The sequence below is a fragment of the Leucoraja erinacea genome, chromosome 31 (genome assembly GCF_028641065.1).
Source record: "Leucoraja erinacea ecotype New England chromosome 31, Leri_hhj_1, whole genome shotgun sequence".
Classification (NCBI taxonomy): domain Eukaryota; kingdom Metazoa; phylum Chordata; class Chondrichthyes; order Rajiformes; family Rajidae; genus Leucoraja; species Leucoraja erinaceus.
This window is the reverse complement of record NC_073407.1, coordinates 17841350-17860756: the sequence shown is the minus strand read 5'-3', so window position 1 is coordinate 17860756 and position 19407 is coordinate 17841350. Positions and strand designations below refer to the sequence as shown.

The following is a 19407-nucleotide window of genomic DNA, read 5'->3' as shown; positions in this document are numbered from 1 at the left end:
AAGCTATCAGTACCGTGCGGGCCATTAACACTGGAGAGATGCTCGTTCAAATATCGAGAGGAGATCCAGTAAAGTTAGTGTTTTCAACTTCCCATACAAATATTTGAAACATTGGTTAAATAATTCAAAGGTAGACAAAAATGCTGGAGAAACTCAGCGGGTGCAGCAGCATTTATGGAGCGAAGGAATAGGCGACGAGACCCTTCTACAGACGAATTCAAAGGTTTCCGCCCAGCTCAGTACCCGCGAAACAAACGCCATGGACACTTCTCGTTTCCTCGAGCGTAGGTGAGGGAGAAGAATATGAGATTTGCTCCCCTTGAGCAGAACGAGTCTGGCCACTCGCAGACTCGGTAGATGATCATATAGCTTTGAATGAATAGACAATTAAACCATCGCATGAAACAGAACTGTGAAGAATTAAAAAAAAACAATAGTATGATTCCGCAAGAGCATTGAGTTTGAGGTCATTATTTAGCTACACCTGTATGTGAAACTCAACTATGCACCGGGGAAGATACAGTCTCGGCAATTGGTCAAAATTCTCAAGCATCGCGTCTGTGGATAGTTCAGACTTCCCAAACCACATAAATAGGGAAAGGTGTAAGCACACGGGTTTATTTAATTACAAACATTTATAATTAGGACTGACAGTAAACTTACATGTTGCACATACATACCATGCTAGATACCGATGATATTAAAATGGCCATGCGTTTACATACATTGTGATGGTAGAATGAACTCCCTTTTAGTTACAAACGTCTAATGGTTGGAGACAACTTTTACAGTTATATAAATCATCAATTCCTAAGTTCAATGCACCCCCACCACCCCCCACCACCACCCCACCACCCACCCCCCCCACCCACCCCCACCACCACCCCCACCACCACCACCACCCCACCCTCCCAACCTTCCTTTCTGTATCTATGAACCATTTCTTTGGAAAGTGTCTTTAGACGAAGTGCATCGTGTTAACATTTAAGATTCATGATATTTAGAGGACTTACACGTTAAAAAAAAAACCGGCAGCGACATAGCATTCACTATAAATTACATTAAAACTCTGACATACAAATGTAGCCCCTTTTATCGTAAAAATGCAAGAAGATTGTGTTTTTGCTCCTAGTTATTTTTCGAGCGGTTAGGGAATTAGAGTTGGCGGGTGTCGGAGACGGGGATGGGGAAACAAGGCGAGAAACTCGTTTATTTGCTATATTGTGTACACCAGCATCTACAGTTCCTTGTGTACTCGTGTGTCTTTACTGCTGACCTGGTAATGCGGCGCCTTGTCCCAAACCGCCCAGTCACTGCAGCGGAGATGGGATCACACGGTTTCGGTTCTTGCCATGGACTTTAGTGGTTGGGTCACTGGTGCTCTCTGGTACTTATGTGTCTCAACATCTGTTTATAAACCGAGATGCCTGTATGCGTGCAGATGATTCGGCATATACTTGGGTGCTTGCGCGGGTGTGTATGTGTGTCTGTAAATGTGTGTTCATGTGTTTGCTTGTGTGTGTGAAAGTGTGTTTATGTAAATGTATTTGCGTGTGTGTGTGCGCGCGCTGGCCTTGGTATACATTTTATATCCGAATAAATGTCTGGGCTCCGTTTTTGTATTTGCATATATGTATATGAGTATTTTGACACGTGCAGTTCTTGCTTATGTTAAAATTTCTGTGCGTTTTGCATATGAGGATGTTTTGTTTGTGTGTGTGTTTGGGTGGATGTGCTTGTACGTGTTTATACTTTGGCGTTTATGTGTGACGTACATGTGTGAACCAGTGTCCTGGTTGCCCACCCAGTAATACACCGGTCCTGTAGATATGTGTATGTGCACGTGTGTGGGTGTGTGGGTGTGTATGTGCGTGTGTATGTGTATGTGTGTGTGTGTGTGTGTGTGTGTGTGTGTGCACGGCTGGTGAGCCTCACCAAGCGAATGGACGGCCAAGCGGTGACAATAACCATACCTGAAAAGCAGGGCAAATTCGAGTCCTTGCTTTTGGCGCAAGGAACAGCAAGATAGGTAGATTCTAATAAAACACTAAACTCAGCAAAAGAAATGGGGGCCTTACTAAACAACGATCTGCCGATCAGAACCAGTTACTAGATCACACTGTACAGTGGATACGGGGATTGTAATGTTGTCTTAACTCCTATTACAAACCCCAGACAACCCTCTCCCAACAGCTCATGCACTGTTCCCAACCATGTAGATTGACCCATCTTGTACTCCCAGCTTTACACGCTGTGTGATGAACATGAGGGGCCAGGCAGAACCAGAATTCAAACGTATTTCAATTCAGGATTCGAACACAAGTCATACATTCTCAATTATTTAAGATAGGCACACATTGCGAGAACAACTTCATTGGGTAACAATTCCACGGCTACTTTTACATTTTAGGAATAGTGCCTCATGCGCAGTTGACCACAACATGAACGGCCGCCAACCCAACTATAATACTAATAATTTTGCTTTAGAATTAATTTACTGAGCATTGTAGATGACGCTTCCTCTATATGTTCGGGGTTTATTGCAGTGATTACATTTTCTTTAGCCACACAGAAGCTTGTGTGTTTTATTTTAATCTGGCAATATGCCTGGGGCATAATTATGGTAATATTTTTAAATGAAAACATCAAATTAGTTATTAGCGTTGCAATATGATTTTTTAATTTAACATTATTGCAGATTGCAAGGCTCATCTTTGTGGTTGGCGATTTATTTTCCTTTTGTCATTAAATCTTGGTTCTTATCTCGGTAATGCCTCGGATTATGGTTAAACCAGACTGCGGATTAGGGGCACACTGATGTTTTGGGGGCTGACATATGCCTCGTCTTCTCTTCTGCCCCCACCATCTCAACGCTCCTCGAGCCGTTTATATCCAGAATAACAAGCGGATACTTTGAGCTAGACCGCATATGTTGAAGAAAAAAATGTGATTATAATATTGCAGTTCATCAATGGGGCAAAGTTCAGTTTGTGATGGGTCTTCCAGTGTTTTTTTATAAAGTGATATAAATGTAAGGGGTACATTGGTCCATAATTTAGTTAATGGGAGTCGACATTTTACATTTAAAATTATGTTAAATTGCATCGTGAAATTAAACGCATTCCCAGTTTTATATTAGAAATTTCGCTGACTTGTATAAACGCAAATATTTACCAGCAAGTTAATACATTCCGTTTGTGAGCATTCGTTACCATCAGCCAATATTTCAGCGGTGAACCAACGTATTTAGAGAAGGTTTGGGCACAAGTCCCAAAGAATCGGGGGTCCAAGAATGGGTATCAGGATGGGTAGGGGGGCCATTTCATTTCACACAGAGCATAACGTAGATCGAAATCGACTCTAGTCATCCGTTACTGACGAGGACGGAGGAAACATAAGGACATATAGAACTATCGGTCGCTACATCCTCGACCACCACCGGCGCCCGTTCACCGCAAACCGGGCGTTGAAACGGATCAAATATACCGTGGGACAACAGGTTAATCCGTGGAATTGTATTCGGGTAACAATACGTGAGATTTAGTGAAAGTATCGTGGAATCGTCAGAGAACAATTCGTCTGTAATCTGTGAGTTAAAATGCACCAATCTCAACCCTTGGTCCGCTGGCCACGACTCCAACTGAAAAGAGAGTGCATCGGGGGGACTAGACTTTCTGAACTCAACATCCAAAATCCAGTAATCTGTAACCTGCTTTTACTTTGTGCTTTGTGAAAACATATTTATATTTGCTCTCCGTATAAGACCTGTTGCTTTAACAGCTCATTGTGCGCGTCTGCATGAGGGTGTGTGTGTGTTGTGTGTGTGCGTGTGCGTGTGCATGTGTGTGCGTATATGTTCGTCTATATGCATCAGTGTGTGTATCTGTGTTGTGTGTGTGTGTGTGTGCGTGTGCGTGTGCATGTGTATGCGTATATGTTCGTCTATATGCATCAGTGTGTGTATCTGTGTTGTGTGTGTTTTATCCATGCGTTTGTCTACGTGTGTATTTCGGTGTGTTGCTGACACCGTTTCCACCCCCAAGTTTGCAGTTTTAATGCGACTCGTGTTCTTACATTTCGAGCACACGGCTCGGATGTGACATGTAAGTGATGCCGTGTTTCTAGTTTGCTCTCCTCTCCCCTCTCTGACCGTCACTGCCCATTAGTTCAGTTTATTTCGCCGTTATCACTTTACCCTTCGGCTCGATGACATTATTGGATTTCAGCGGGCGCCAGTATTTTGCTGCATTATTGATGATCGAGCCCGGATCACTCCCATGATTTCCAAGGGCACCCAGGTTATTTGTTTCTCCCGCCGCCAGCGTCCAGTACCATGGCCAGCGGGTCGCCTTCGGAATAGTCTCTTGCACGGTGCTTTACTATGTAAACGGCAGGTGTGTACAACAGTGTCACACTTAGACATGGGATTAATTTATCCAGTTCTGAAGAAGGGTCTCGACCCGAAATGTCACCCATTCCTTCCATCCAGAGATGCTGCCTGTCCCGCTGAGTTAATCCAACATTTTGTGTCTATCCTCGTTGAATTTATCCAATACTACATGTTCAAGGACACATATTTTATCGATTCATCGTGAACTATCCGCCAGTCATACAGTCTTGTTAATGTTAATATCGATGTTTAATGTGGAATAAATAAACCGGGTGAATATTATTTCCCTCAGCGAGTGGTGTGGGCCTTGATCTTCAGTGGCGGAGATCTTCAATACATGTGAGGTTTAATTTAGTTTAGTTTAGACAATTAACCTACAAACCTGGACGTCTTTGGGGTGTGGGAGGAAACCGAAGATCTCGGAGAAACTCTATGCAGGTCACGGGGAGAACGTACAAACTCCGTACAGACAGAACCCATTGTCAGGATCGAACCCAGGTTGGCAGTAGCTGCTCTACCGCTGCGCCACCGTGCTACCCTCAAGTGTTGTAACCTGTTGTGGCCCAGGCAGTGGGCAATGGGACGAGGCTGGCTTCATGCTGACGCGATGGCCAACGTCCTTAGCCCCAATTTTCCACAATGTACAAACTGATTGAAATATACAGCATGGAAGCAGGCCCTTCGGCCCAACCGAGTTCACGCCGACCACGACCACTCGTTCCCACTAGTCCTATGTAGTCTCACTTTCGCATTCACTCCCGACACATTGGGGCCTATTTTACAGAGGCCAGTCAACCGACAAACCTGCACGTCTTTGAGCTGGCGTGGAGGAAACCGGAGCTCCCGGAGGAAACCCATTTGGACACAGCGAGAACGTGCAAACATCACACAGACAGTACCCGAGCCCAGGATAGAACCCGGGTCTCTTTCGCTGAGCACCAGCTGTACCAGCTGTTGAATTTTGAGTTCAAGTTGGTTTATTATTGCTCTCCAGAATGCTGTCAATTAATAATTTTAATACCATGAGAGTAACATAGAAACATTGAAAATAGTGTGCTTCGAGCCAGCACCGCCATTTAATATGATCATGGCTGATCAACCAAAATCAGTGAGGCCTTTCGGCTTTTCCCCATATCCCTTGATTCCTTTAGTTAACTAAGAGCTAAATCGAAAACATCCAGTGATTTGGTCTCCACTGCCTTCTGCGGCAGATAATTCCACAGATTCACAACTTACTGGGTGAAAAGGGTTTTCCTCATCTCAGTCCTAAATGGCCCACCCCTTATTCTTAAACTGTGACTCCTGGTTCTGGACTCCCCCAACATCGGGAACATTTTTCCAGCGTCTACCCTGTCCAATCCTCTAAGAATTTTATATGTTTCTATAAGATCTCCTCTCATCCTAAATTCCAGCGAATACAAGACCAGTCGACCCATTCCTTCATCATACGTCAGTTCCGCCATCCCGGGATTTAACCTGGTGAACCCACGCTGCACTCCCTCAATAGCAGTAATGTCCTTGTTCAAATTAGGAGACCAAAATTGCACACAATACTCCAGGCGCGGTCTCACCAAGGCCCTATACAACTGCAATATGACCTCGTTGCTCCTAAACTCAAATCCTCTCGCAATGAAGGCCAATTGGCTTTCTTCACTGCCTGCTGTACCTGCATGCTTACTTTCAGTGACTGAGATACAAGCACACCCAGGTCTCGTTGCACCTGTCCATCTCCTAATCTGACTCCATTTAGATAATAATCTGTCTTCCTGTTCTTGCCACCAAAGTTGATAACCTCCATTTATCCACATTATACTGCTTCTGCCATGCATCTCCCCATTCATCCAAACTATCCAAGACACCCTGCAGCCTCATAGCATCATTCTCGCAGCTCACACTGCCACCCAGCTTTGTGTCATCCGCAAATTTAGAGATGCTACATAATTCCCTCGTCAAAATCGTTAATATATATTGTAAACAACTGGGGTCCCAGCACAGAGCCTTGCGGCACCCCACTAGTCACTGCCTATCATTCTGAAACGGACCAGTAGTTGGTTATTTTCTGTAAAGGTATTTTAAAACTACATTTGCCAGATATCTAGATAGGAGGGGTTTTGAGGGCAATGGCCAAATGCCGACAAATGGGAGTACGGCAACTTAGTCGGTATGGAAAAGATGGAGTGAATGACCTGTTTCTGTACTGTACAGCTCTAACACTATGGCAACTAAAGCCAGACGAAACAATTATTTTCCGGGTTGGTCAGAAAACCGGCCGATCTTACATCCTGTTTAAGAAGGAACTGCAGATGCTGGAAAATCGAAGGTAGACAAAAATGCTGGAGAAACTCAGCGGGTGCAGCAGCATCTGTGGAGGGAAGGAAATAGGCAACGTTTCGGGCAGAAACCTTTCTTCAGACTGATCTTACATCCTGTCGGGTCACGACCCTAAACGTCGCCTGGCCATTCCTTCCACAGACGCTGCTTGACCCGCTGGGTTCCTCTAGCACGTTATATTTGATTCAAGATTCCAGCGTCAGTAGTATCTTCTGTCTCCAGTGCATTAATGGTTTACTCTTATTTAGTGCGGGGGGGGGGGGGGGGGGGGGGGGGGGGGGGACTTCTGGTGGGTCCATTATGCAGCCAGGGGTATTATCCGGTTAATGTAGACACAAGGAACCGCAGATGCTGGAATATTCAGCACAACGCAAAGTGCTGGTGTGACTCAGAGGGAGCGTGGAGGGACGACTTTGGTTCGGTCCCTTCTTCATTCATAAATTCTGTGCGCCAGTAACGAGGTAGCTACCGCCTTCCAATTCATTCCCCGTTATTATTACAACCTCATTATAACCGCGTTATGATCAACGCGGCGTTTAATGATCCGCGCGGTCGCTATCAGCGGCGCCGCAGGTTGGAGCAGGTGTTATTTCAAGAGGAAGTTTAGGAATCAAACCTTCACACAAGTTCATGGTTCATCATTTGATCCGTTCCCCCCGTATAAAAACAATCAGAAGGATAAACGGTTTGCGAAATAAAATTGTCCACTTTCAGGAATAAGGAACCTAAATCTAACCACTGTGGCGATGTCCTTATCCCTGCAATTATTCACTTTAGCCGGATTTTATCCATGGGAAATAGCCGTGAACAAACACAGGAAATAGTGGCATCAAATTTGAATAAACATGCTAGTTTTATATGTCTTTTCTCATTAACGGCAGACCGGTTATGATAAAAGACACAAGAAAATGCAGATACTGGAATCTAGACTAAAAAAACACAAAGAACTGGAGTAATCATAACGAGGTTGTAATGATAACGGGGAATGGATTGGAAGGCGGTAGCCACCTCCTCTTTGCCGGGTTAATCACCTCCTTACTGGCGCAAATAATTTATTAATGAAAAAGAAACCGACCCAGAGTCGTCCCTCCACGTTCCCTCGCAGATGCTGCCTGGCCCACACAGTCACACCAGCGGTTCCTTGTTCCTTGTGTCTACATTTACCGGATACTACCCCTCGCTGCATTATCGACCAACCAGAACCAGAACCAACATAAAACAGTTTGGTGTGAAAGTAACGTCCGCTGCGTCCCTTATACCGAAGTTGCTTAACTGATCAACTCCACAGTCCCGTGACGAAGTGGCGTCAAAAACGGAGCGCGCTCCACGCACGGATTCATCTCCAGTGCGGGGCTGTTCCACTTTAGATATACACAAAAGCTGGAGTAACTCAGCGGGTCAGACAGCATCTCTGGAGGAAGGGAATAGGTGACGTTTCGGGTCGAGGCCCTTCTTCCGCGAGCCCCGCTGAGTTACTCCAGCTTTCTGTGTTTACCTTCGGTTTAAACCAGCATCTGCATTTCTTTCCCACACGGTTCCACTGTAGTTAGCATCAGCTGAGGTAGTACAAGTTTCTACACACATTGTTGACTGAGCTTGGTCGCCAAAGTATTTTCATTTGCATTTTTAATAAAACCCCATTCTGCCTTATTTCAAGATCCGTGATAGTGAACTTAAAGTGGATTGAAAATTCGCACCAGTGTTCCTGTAATTGGATTTGTGCCTTTGAATGGGGGGGATAGGGATGGGGGGGGCATTGAATCCAGCAATTCCTATGTTTAAAAAAAATGTCTGTATAATAACGAATGAGTTTGTTTTAAACTTGGTTAAAACCCGTAAATAATGTAATTAAACTGCGTGGGTCAGAACCAGGTTCACTCCTGTACAAATTAGAAAGGCCCTTTGTTGTCTGAATATCGTATTCTACTTTCTCTGGGGGCTCCTGTTCTCGCTGGCCAAAACCAAACATCCCACCTGCTGCTATTTGACCTGAAGTTGACCCAGATGGTGCGAACAGGTGCGGCTGGGGAGTTTGCTGGCAAATGATGCGGGGTTAGCGCGCAATGGACAAGGAGTCACTCACCTGTCGAGATTGGCCAACCACTCTCCCGGTCACCAATTGGCTAATACGTGTCACCGGTGACACGACTCCACCCTTCCGTTACCCTCATTTCTGGTTGATCCATGAGCTGAGTTTTGTCGGAACTGTGTATCGTCAAGAACTGGCCTTTATGGAATAGGGCGGGGTGCAAGGAAACGCCTCTATAATCCCCTGCTCGGCGAAAGAGAGGACCTGGGATTTTGTCCGGGACTTGCTTTCTCATTATCTCCCACCCTCACTTTCCCCACTCCTCGCCACCTGTCATAAAGAGACATAATTAAATATATCGCGTTCTGCTCTGAATGTTGCTCAAACCAGGAGACACTATTCAAAGAATTCTGCCCGGGTTCCGTAAATCTCGAGGTTACTATTCCACTGAGGGCAAAGGGATTATCTCAAATCTGCAAATCAGAAGCAAGTAATCGGCCGATTTAAAGAAAAAACATCGGAGTCGCATTAAGAAAATAAGGTGGTCTTGGTTGGTTTGGAGTGGAAGTGCTTACAAAACACATCCTGCAAAGGCTCGTCCTTGTGAATGTCACTATCTGTGCGCGTGCGCGTGTGCGTGTGTACGCGTGTGTACGTGTGTCTCATGTGTGGATATGGGGTACCAACCATGGAATCTCACGTTGGCTGGCAAGCTGAATTTCTTATTAATATGGACAACACTGCGTTCTTGTTGAAATATCCACAATTCGGTCTGAAGAAGAGTCTCGACCCGAAACGCCACCCATTCCTTCGCTCCATAGATGCTGCCTCGCCCGTTGAGTTTCTCCAGCATTTTTGTCTACCATTGAGATAACAATCTGCGTCCTTGTGTTTGCCGCCAAAGTGAATAACCTCCCACTCAACCTGTCCATGTCACCCTGCAACCCCCTAGCATCCTCTTCTCAGTTCACACTGCCACTCAGCTTTGTGTCGTCTGCAAATTTGCTAATGTTACTTTTAATCCCACCATCTAAATCATTAATATATATTGTAAATAGTTGCGGCCCCAGCACCGAGCATTGCGGCACTCCACTCACCACTGCCTCCCATTCTGACAGAGACCCGTTAATTCCTACTCTTTGTTTCCTGACTGTCAACCAATTCCCTATCCATGTCAATACCCTACCCCCAATACCATGTGCTCTAATTTTGCCCACTAACCTCCTGTGTGGAACCTTATCAAAGGCTTTATGAGAGTTCAGACACACTACATCCACTGGCTCTCCTTCATCCATTTTACTAATCACATCCTCAAAAAATTCCAGAAGACTAGTCAAGCAGGATTTCCCCTTCATAAATCCATGCTGACCTGGACCAATCCTTTTACTATCCAAATGTGCCATTATTAATACTTTAATAATTGATTCCAGCATCTTCCCCACCACAGAAGTCAGGCTAACCTGTCTACCATGCCCCGTTTTCTCTACCCCGTTCGCTCATTTTATGAAAGGTGGGATAACATTGGCTACGTTGATTCTTCCTGTACTGGGAATATATTGAATCCTTGAACGAAGTTTCGTTGTAACATTGTCAGGTGCTTCTGAATGTTGTAAATTGGAGACGACATCCCATGTTGTGCTATTGTTCGTGTTTAACTTGGTTCTGTGTGTGCAGATATTCCACTTTGTGCCGGCTGCAATCAACACATCGTGGACAGGTTTATTCTGAAGGTCCTGGACCGTCACTGGCATGGGAAATGCCTGAAGTGCAGCGACTGTCAGCAACAACTGACCGAGAAATGCTTCAGCCGAGGGGAGAGTGTCTACTGTAAAGAAGATTTCTTCAAGTGAGTTCAGTTTTATCTATCCCTTCCCATCTGCGTGTCTCTCTACCTCTCAACCTGTCATCCCAGTCACCATCCCAGTCAGGAAACATTGGGAAGCCGCAGTCTGAGGCCAAAACTGACAGCAAATAACACCCGTGCCTCGAGATTGTTTTACAACTGTGGACATGCATCAATGGAAACAGGCGTCACATGATGGTAGCATTTAACTCAAAGTCGCTGTCCAAATTTTCAATTCCAACCCACACTCTATTTCGAACTCGCGTTATTTTTTTTTAAAAAAGAAACTATTTTCACGAAGAGATTGTAGAATGAACTTCCTGCCGTAATTTAGTTTTGGTTTAACGTACATATATTTTGCAGACGGTATCTAATGATTGAGCAGATAAGTCGCCGGTTTGGACTAAATAGGCAACATTGCATTGGATGGGACACGAGGAGCTTTAGATGCTGAATCTTGAGCAAAACTCGTGCTGGAGGAACTCAGCGGGTCAGGCAACACCTGCGGTGCGAACGGACAGACCTCATTTCTCGTCGGGTCCCTGATCTTTCACAGATGCTGCCTGACCCGCTGAGTTCACCAGCAGTTTTTGCCCCAGACTGCATCGTTCGCCATTCACCTGTGTCTCCATGGCCCGCTGAGTTACTGTCTGTAGCTTTTTGTGTCTATCATATTCTCATTGCTTGTTTATTTACAAATTTAAATGTAGCGTGCGGCTGCAGGGTGCAATGTGGAAGCAACCACTTCGCCAAATCTCTCCACCCCCACCCCTCCTTCCAATTTCCCTCACCTCGTAGAATCACGCGGTGACTTCAATGCTTGCCTCAAGCGATTGGGGGAGAACTCGAGATGATGGCTGGAGCGGTTTACCGGAGCATTGTCATCCGATGTACCATTGAACCAATTCGGGAGCAGACGGAGTCAAGGTCACAGAGTTATACAGCTCTTCGACCCAACTTGCCCGCACTGACCAACTTGCCCCAGCTACACTTGTCCCACGTGCATGCGTTTGGTCCATATCCACCCAAACCTGTCCAATCCATGTACTTGCCTAACTGTTTCTTAAAACATCACACATCCCATGAGAATTCTTCGAGGAAGAGCAGGGAATGTCGTGGCCAATATTAATTCCTCGGCATATGACCTAACCCCGGGCAAACCTGGAGTTGATCACGCTTTTTTTTGCGGGCCCTGTCTCTGTAAAACCATTGGCTGCAGAGTTTCCTGTAGTTCCCCTCTATGTAGATATCCCAAATCTCTTGTCCGTACCTTCACTGTACCGGCCCGCATCTGGGTTATAAAAGGCGTTCTATCAAAATGAAACGACGTGTCTGGATTTTAAATTTCGACTAACAACAGTGTTTAAAAATGACAAGGTGATCACGAAAATTTGCAAAAAGATAATTAAGCTGAAGGTTTGTCTTTTGATACTGAATATATCAGATTTAAATGTGTTAAATTTACCTAACAATTCAGCCATCAATTACAAACTTCCAGAAGAAGAATATGTTAGTCTTTAACAGTAATCCGTTTACATATTGGGGCAGATGTATCGTTAAAGCGAATTCCTCTGGTTTTGAAACCTGGCCTGAGCTTTCTCAAAACAAAATAGGTTCCCTGTACCGGTTTGTTATTGACAGGTTATCTGTGTTCTGTACCTGATAGAAACTAATCGCTGGCGGCGCCCTTTATACAGATGGCAATATTCGACATCTTATTTATATTCTAAATGGATATTGCATATTTTGGGCGTTTACATATAGGGCAGGTTGATGTGATAATTCTGTACAAAGGCGGAAGGGTCCACCGTTTATTTTGGATATTAATATCGTTCCTTACCTTTCCACACAATATATATTGTATAAGATGAGATTCGCAGTGGTGTGTTATTAAATGAAATGTAGCGTCCAGAAACAAGCAAACGGTTTAATAACGTCGTGGACACAAGCGAACACACACGCTGGCCCAGTCACACATCCAACCAAAAAACTAAGCCTCTTATTTGTCTATTTTTTTTCTTATTTTTATTTTCTGAGCTAGGACGATTAATATCTCTCTGCCATCTTCTTGCTTAAACGAGAGATTGAAAGGCAAGGATTAGCCCGTCCAAATCCCCCCCCAGCCGCTGAACTGGGTCACTACACTGGCAAGCGGGGGTTGGCGGAAAGTGGAGTCCGAATCAGCTACCCAGGTCTTTAAGAGGAGCCTTTTGTTAGCATTGACGGACGAGCAAAAAGAGATTGAGTACAGGACTCTACCCAAGGCTAGGATAGCACCCCGCGTCATTACTCACGTGTAATTAATATGCAACATCAGTGCGCTTAATACACGACACTTATTAATATAAACATGATATTTAATTTTGTAGATATTTTTCTGAGCGTTGCCAACTTTATTTTTGAACGCAAGCTTTTTTTTTTAATGAATCTTGGATTTTAACAAGCAAAATGTATTCCTCTTAACAAAATTAAAATTACTGACAACGTTATGAATGTCTAATCAGGGACATTGGTTTCTCCACTGACGTAACCAAACGAATTCTCGGTCGGTTGTGATGGAGGGGGTTGTGTGAGATGAGATGCCTCGTAACTTCAATTTACCCTGTCATTTCTCCTCGACTATATCGTCAGGGGGAGTAACGTGTATGGATTTCTGCAAAAGGAACCACCTGAAAGTAAACCTTGATTAAAAAATCCGTTCCCAATAAGACTCAATCCACCCCCGATGCACACTGTTCCCCCTTTAAATTAGAATAGCGACAATTTTCAACTTTTCATTGTATTGAGAGTACACCATTGCCTTGTATAATTCACGAATATTTTCGAAAGACTCCTGCACGATTAAATCCCGTTTTGGGATTAATTAGGTCAGTAGGAGCAGGGGACGGTGGAAAATCTGCCTTCGGTGGGTTCACTTATTCACAAAGGAAATTCAGTCAGATCTAAAAATGCGGATCTGTTGTGGGATAATAACATCAACCCCTAAATGTTACCGCACTGTTAAAATATTTTGGAACGGTAATACGGACAGCACCATTGTGGGAAAGTGTTCAACTAATGAAGTAAAATGTAGTCGTGCTCTAAAAAGAACAGGGAGTCGGCTATCGGCCATCGGCCAACCGATCAGAGAATGGACAGGGACGTGTGTTGATTTCGGGGACGAGACTTATCCAAACACATCTTTCTCAGGTATGGACTCAGGTCGCTGTTTCCCGTGTTCTTTCAAATCTGCTCTTGTTATTCTAGTTAAGAACTTCTTTCAAAAATTACTTATAATGTATATATATTTCACGAACAATTGTAGGACAGTTTTAATCCATCCTTTCATTCGTAGGCAGGTTAAATAAAGTTGCCACTAGAACGAGTTTTAAATGTTTCCCCGGAATAATAATACATTATATTATACAAATTATTATATATTATATGCAGAATATATATACATACATACACATATATATATACACACACACACATGTAAATATACACACACACACGTAAATATATATATACACACAGAAATATATATATACACACACATATATGTACACCAACACACACACACACATGCACACACACACACTCACACATATATATATATATGTGTGTGTGTGTGTGTGTATGTGTATATACTGCATATAATATATAAATAACTGGATTAATTCGGATTTTAAAGCAGGGACCCGACTCCCATCCCGACTCGGCCAATGTGACATTTTGCGGGAGTCTAAGATTCGACGCTCTGCATTGAACTGCTCAGGAGAAATCCTTTCCCAAACAGAAGGGGATCGTGTCACAAGCGCCAGGATCCGTGCGGGGTGTCACGGAGTTAACGATGCCGACCCTTCCACAAGTCTGTCAGATAGCAGAGAACACCCTTTCTTACAGTTCGATCCAACCCATATTTTAAAGTGCTGTGTACCTACCTGTCTTGTTTAAAGTGAGCGCACCGCGGAATTAACCTGATTACAGTCCCAACGTCTGCACGTAATATTTTACATGGAATCAATGGCTTGTTACCGCGAGTTGGGTCGGGCTCCGGAACTCCCCGAAAAATGTGACATTTTCACTTGACTGCCGTCCCCAATCCTGCAGGAATTCAGCGCGAATATCACTTGTTTCCGTTGAACCGTCGAACGAGATGACATCTCTTCGGCGACTGGGATCAAAAATGACCGTGTTTTTTGATTAATTACCGCGCTCGCTTCTTATTATAATGTAACCGGCTGCATATATTAATTCCCAGCTATTTCCTCGCTCGTGTGATTAAATTAAATACGATTGGTCAGCACTAACAACAATGGAACCGATGTTTAACTCGAGTTGCGTTTTAATTTAGCTCAAATGTATAATGAAGGAACATAATTTAAGGCCGGTGCAAACAGTGGTCACTGTTATTGGAAAAGTGAATAGATTAACCAATAATAGCAACGTGACCGTGCCACTGCTAGTGACGGTGCCGAGGTTGGGGAACCCTGTCTTCATTTAAAATAATACATTTATTTGCTATAATTGTATTTAAATTACAATGGTTTTATTTAAATAAGTAATTTATTTAAGTTTAAAAATATAAAAAATGACAAAAAAAACGCCAGGACGCATTTCGGCACGGGGTACAAACTAGCAAACAAGAGGAGTCCATATACACCACCTTGTGTGTGAAAACGCTGCACCTCCGTTTCTTATTAAACAAAACAAATTGACAGAACGTTGAACAGTAAAGCACAGGAACAGGCCCTTCAGCCCCTTTTACTCATAATATACCGAGCATATTCTAAAATATAGGCCGCTCCTGTCGTCGCTAACTCAGTGCACGTTGTAGACATGTATTTAACGAGGGTGTTGCCAAGACTTGAAGGCCTGAGCTACAGGGAGACGTTGGACAGGCTACGACTTTATTCCTTCGAGTGCAAGAGGCTGAGGGGTGAACTTCCGGTGTATAAAACCACGAGGGGAATGTACAGGGTAAATGTCGGGGGTCTTTTACCCAGAGTATGGGAATCTAGGTGCAGCGGACATACATTTACGTTGTCTCTGTACTGTACACTGACAATGACAATTAAAATTGAATCTGAATCTGATTTAAGGTGAGATGTCAAACAATTAATAGAAACCTGGGGGGTAGTTTCTTCACACAGAAGTGGTGGGTATATGGAGTGAGCTGCCATAGAAGCTAGTTGATACAGGTAATATAACAACATTTCAAAAACATTTGGACGGGAAATATACATGGATAGGATAGGTTTATAGTGCTTAACGCGGTGGGCCAAGTGTAGATGAGGCATTTTGGTCGGCATGAGCAAGTTGGGCCGAATGGACTTTTTCCCGTGCTGTATGTCTCTACCCAGTGAAATCCTTGTGTTGCACATGCTACCCAGCTAAATCATACTTTACACGAGAACTATCGAACCTCTTCTAAAATAACAATTTAAAAAATCCACGGTATTCATCTATCACAATGTGCCATATCTCCTTTGTCCTATCTCCGCCTCTCTTCCAGTTTCACCCCCCTCCCCCTCCTACTATAACCAAATCTGAAGAAGGGTCCCGACGCGAACCGTCGACTCTGCTTGTTCTCCAGAGATGCTGCCTTTAACCCTCTGAGTTATTCCAGCAGCTTGTATCTTTTTGTTTGTAAACTAGCATCTGCAGTTCATCGTGCCGTATTTCCGTCGGGTTAGTCCACCGGGTGGTTCGTCCTGCCAGTAGCCCCGGCCACGCCTTTACTCTCTGGGAGGGTGACGGATTGCTCGTAACTTTCCAAATGTTGTTCCCAACACATCTTACATGAAAACAAGGACCATCGGCGCGATGGGCAGAGGTGTCTCCGAAGCCGCCCGGCCGGGGGAGTGAGATTAGGACACGTTGCCATTGGAGCGCCCATCATATTTTACTCCGAATGGATAATGCAGTGATATCTGGGATGAGAGATGGACGGGAAATGTGTTCACGGTCTTATGAACCTCTGATGTCAAGAAACCTCAACCCGAGTCACCAACTGTTTGTGCACCAAGGGAATGCAGGTGCTTGTTTACACAAAATGATACAAAGTGCTGGAGTAACGCAGCGAGTCAGGCAGCATCTCTAGAGAATATGGTTAGGTTATGTTTTGGATTGCACCATATTGTATGACTTCCAGAAATCCTAATGCATTACATCTTCTGGGTCTCCTTTCCTAGCCTCCGTTACATCTTTAATCAACTCTAGCAAATCAGTCAAAGACAATATCCCCCTCATAAAACCACAATGATTCTGCTTGATTATCTCAAGACCTGTAATTGGTTCCTTCACGATAGATTGCAGCATTTTCCCGGTGGCAGAGATTAGGTCAAATCACCCTTAATTTCCTGCCCTCTGGATCTCTCTTTTCTTCAATAGTAATGAGGCACGTTGTCTACCAGAGTGAAAGGGATTTCCACAGATTACCACCAAAACATCCTTCATCTCCACGGCCACTTCCTTCGTAGTACAGATCATGCCGTCATTACTTTTGAACGTGTTGTTAAAAAAAAAAAAGCATTGCTGAGTAGCTGCAACGCATAAGGTCATAAGTGATAGGAGCAGAATTAGGCCATTCGGCCCATCGTTTACTCCGCCATTCAATCATGGCTGATCTATCTCTCCCTCCCAACCACAGTCTCCTGCCTTCTCCAGATAACCACTGACACCTGTACTATTCAAGAATCTGTCTATCTCTGCCTTAAAAATATAGACTGACTTGGCCTCCGCAGGCTTTTGCGCATTGCCACAAAGATTTGCAAGTGGAGAGGGGAATGAATGGCAGTTCAGTGACGAGGGTACAAAAGAGTTGGTAGTGTCCAGCAATCTTGTTGAATGTTGCACTCATCCAGGCAAATGGAGATGATTCCAGCTCTCTCCTGCCTCATTGCTGGTGGAAAGGGTGAGTCAGCCACACAGTCTATGACTTGCACTTGCAACCACAGTATTTATCAAAGATACTAGAGGATCTTTGGTAATTATGTAGTTTACCAAATTAGGTTTATGGTTATGGTATGTTAATTGTGGAGAGGGGGGTGTGTTATTGTGGCTAATGTTCCCAGTGGATGATATTGGTTGTTTTCCATTTGGAGAGGGCCATTCATTGCCTGGCACTTGTTCAGGGCCAATTTAATTTGTCGGCCCAAACCAGTGCAGACTTCCACTTGAGATGCATGGACTGATTCATTATACTTGCAAAAGCAGCTGAAGACTGCATATTCATCAACAAGCATCCCTACATCTGCCTTGAAGACAGGCAGCAGGCCAATGATGAAGCAGTCCAGGGTTATGGGGGCTATTAATTTATCTGGATACACGTTTTTTTAAATGTCTATTTATCTATTTGGATATAGCATGCAAGATCTTTTTAGCTAACTGAATACACTATGTAATAACATTTCAGAAAGTGCTACCTAGCTCCCTAACTGGATACACTATCTGTTTAACAGACTAAAATATATTTTTTATATGTCTGGATCGAGTGTCTCCTTTGTGTCTGGGTAATGTATATCTTTATCTGGGAAACTTTCTCTTTGTCTTTGTTCAATGACTTCAGCTATCTGGCGTAGAGTATTCCATTATATCCTGATATGTCCACATTATCTTTCTATCTGGTTATTGTATCTCTTGTTCCGACCTGGGTGCAGTATTATTTATTCTATCCCGTGTGCTGTGTCTCTATCCAGCTATGGAAAGTACTACTTTATTTGTGTGGCCCGTACGTCTTTATTGTATGATCGAGGAGTTATCTCCCTCTGGGTTTGTCAGCTTATGATCAGTCTAATGAAAATGCCTCTCTCTATCTGGGTATAGAAGCACTTACCAAACCTGTGCGAAGCATCTCTCCATTAGAAGCAATATTTAGCGTAATTTTGGAATATAAAACAGGAGATGTTAGAAATTATGCCTGTGAAGGTAAACAGTTAATGTTTCAGTTTGATAATCTTTCATAAATATCTTTCATAACCAGGTACAGTATTGTGTAGGAAGGAACTGCAGCTGCTGGTTTAAACGGAAGATCGACACAAAATGCTGGAATAACTCAGCAGGACAGGCAGCATCTCTGGAGAGAAAGAATGGGTGACGTTTCTCGACCCGAAACATCACCCATTCCTTCTTTTCAGAGATGGTGCCTGTCCCGCTGAGTTACTCCAGCATTTTGTGTCTATTTTCAGGTACAGTATTCCCTATTTGCTTTGCAGAGAGACCATTTATGTATCTAAACGAAACACTTCTGTCAGTCTGCACACAAAACCAATGTACTCTGTGCAGTTTGGGCCATAAATCCTTCTGTGTGTGTACAGTATTATTTTTATCTATCTGGGTACAATATTTCTCTGTCTGTTTACAATAATCCTTAATCTGCCTGAGTGTAGAACCTCTTCTTCTATCTGCTAAGTTATTTCTTTATCAATTGATCTATTGGAATAAAATACTCTTTCTCTGTATTGCCATGGTATCTGTTTATCTGACAGAGTGTGTTAGTTCTTTATTAGTTTGGGTATATTTCTTCTCGCTGTCTGGGTTCACAATCTCCTTATCCATCTGGGTCAGATTTCTCTGCATTTATCAGAGTAACTTTGTCTATCCCAGTCAAGCAAGTCTTTAAATATCATGGTAAATTTCTCTTTCTCTGGGTACACTTTGTATTTCAGCAAAATATCACTTTGTCTGTCTGTTTAAATTATGGATCACATCCTTTGCTTAGAAACAGTATTGCTTCGTTTACCTGATTATAGTATTCCTTTGCTTGCCTGTGTATGGTATCTAATTACACAGAGGCACGAGAGACTGTAGATGTTGGAATCTGGAGCAAAA

The 19407-nt window shown here is 43.6% G+C and overlaps 1 protein-coding gene across 1 annotated transcript in view; it reads left to right on the top strand.

The window, feature by feature from the left end:
* Positions 1 to 19407, top strand: part of lhx3 (LIM homeobox 3) — a 50153-nt gene that overhangs the window by 5112 nt on the left and 25634 nt on the right. Inside the window, exon 2 of the mRNA XM_055660136.1 lies at positions 10425 to 10596. Coding sequence (XP_055516111.1) covers positions 10425 to 10596 — 172 coding nt within the window. The remainder of the gene's footprint in view (positions 1 to 10424; positions 10597 to 19407) is intronic.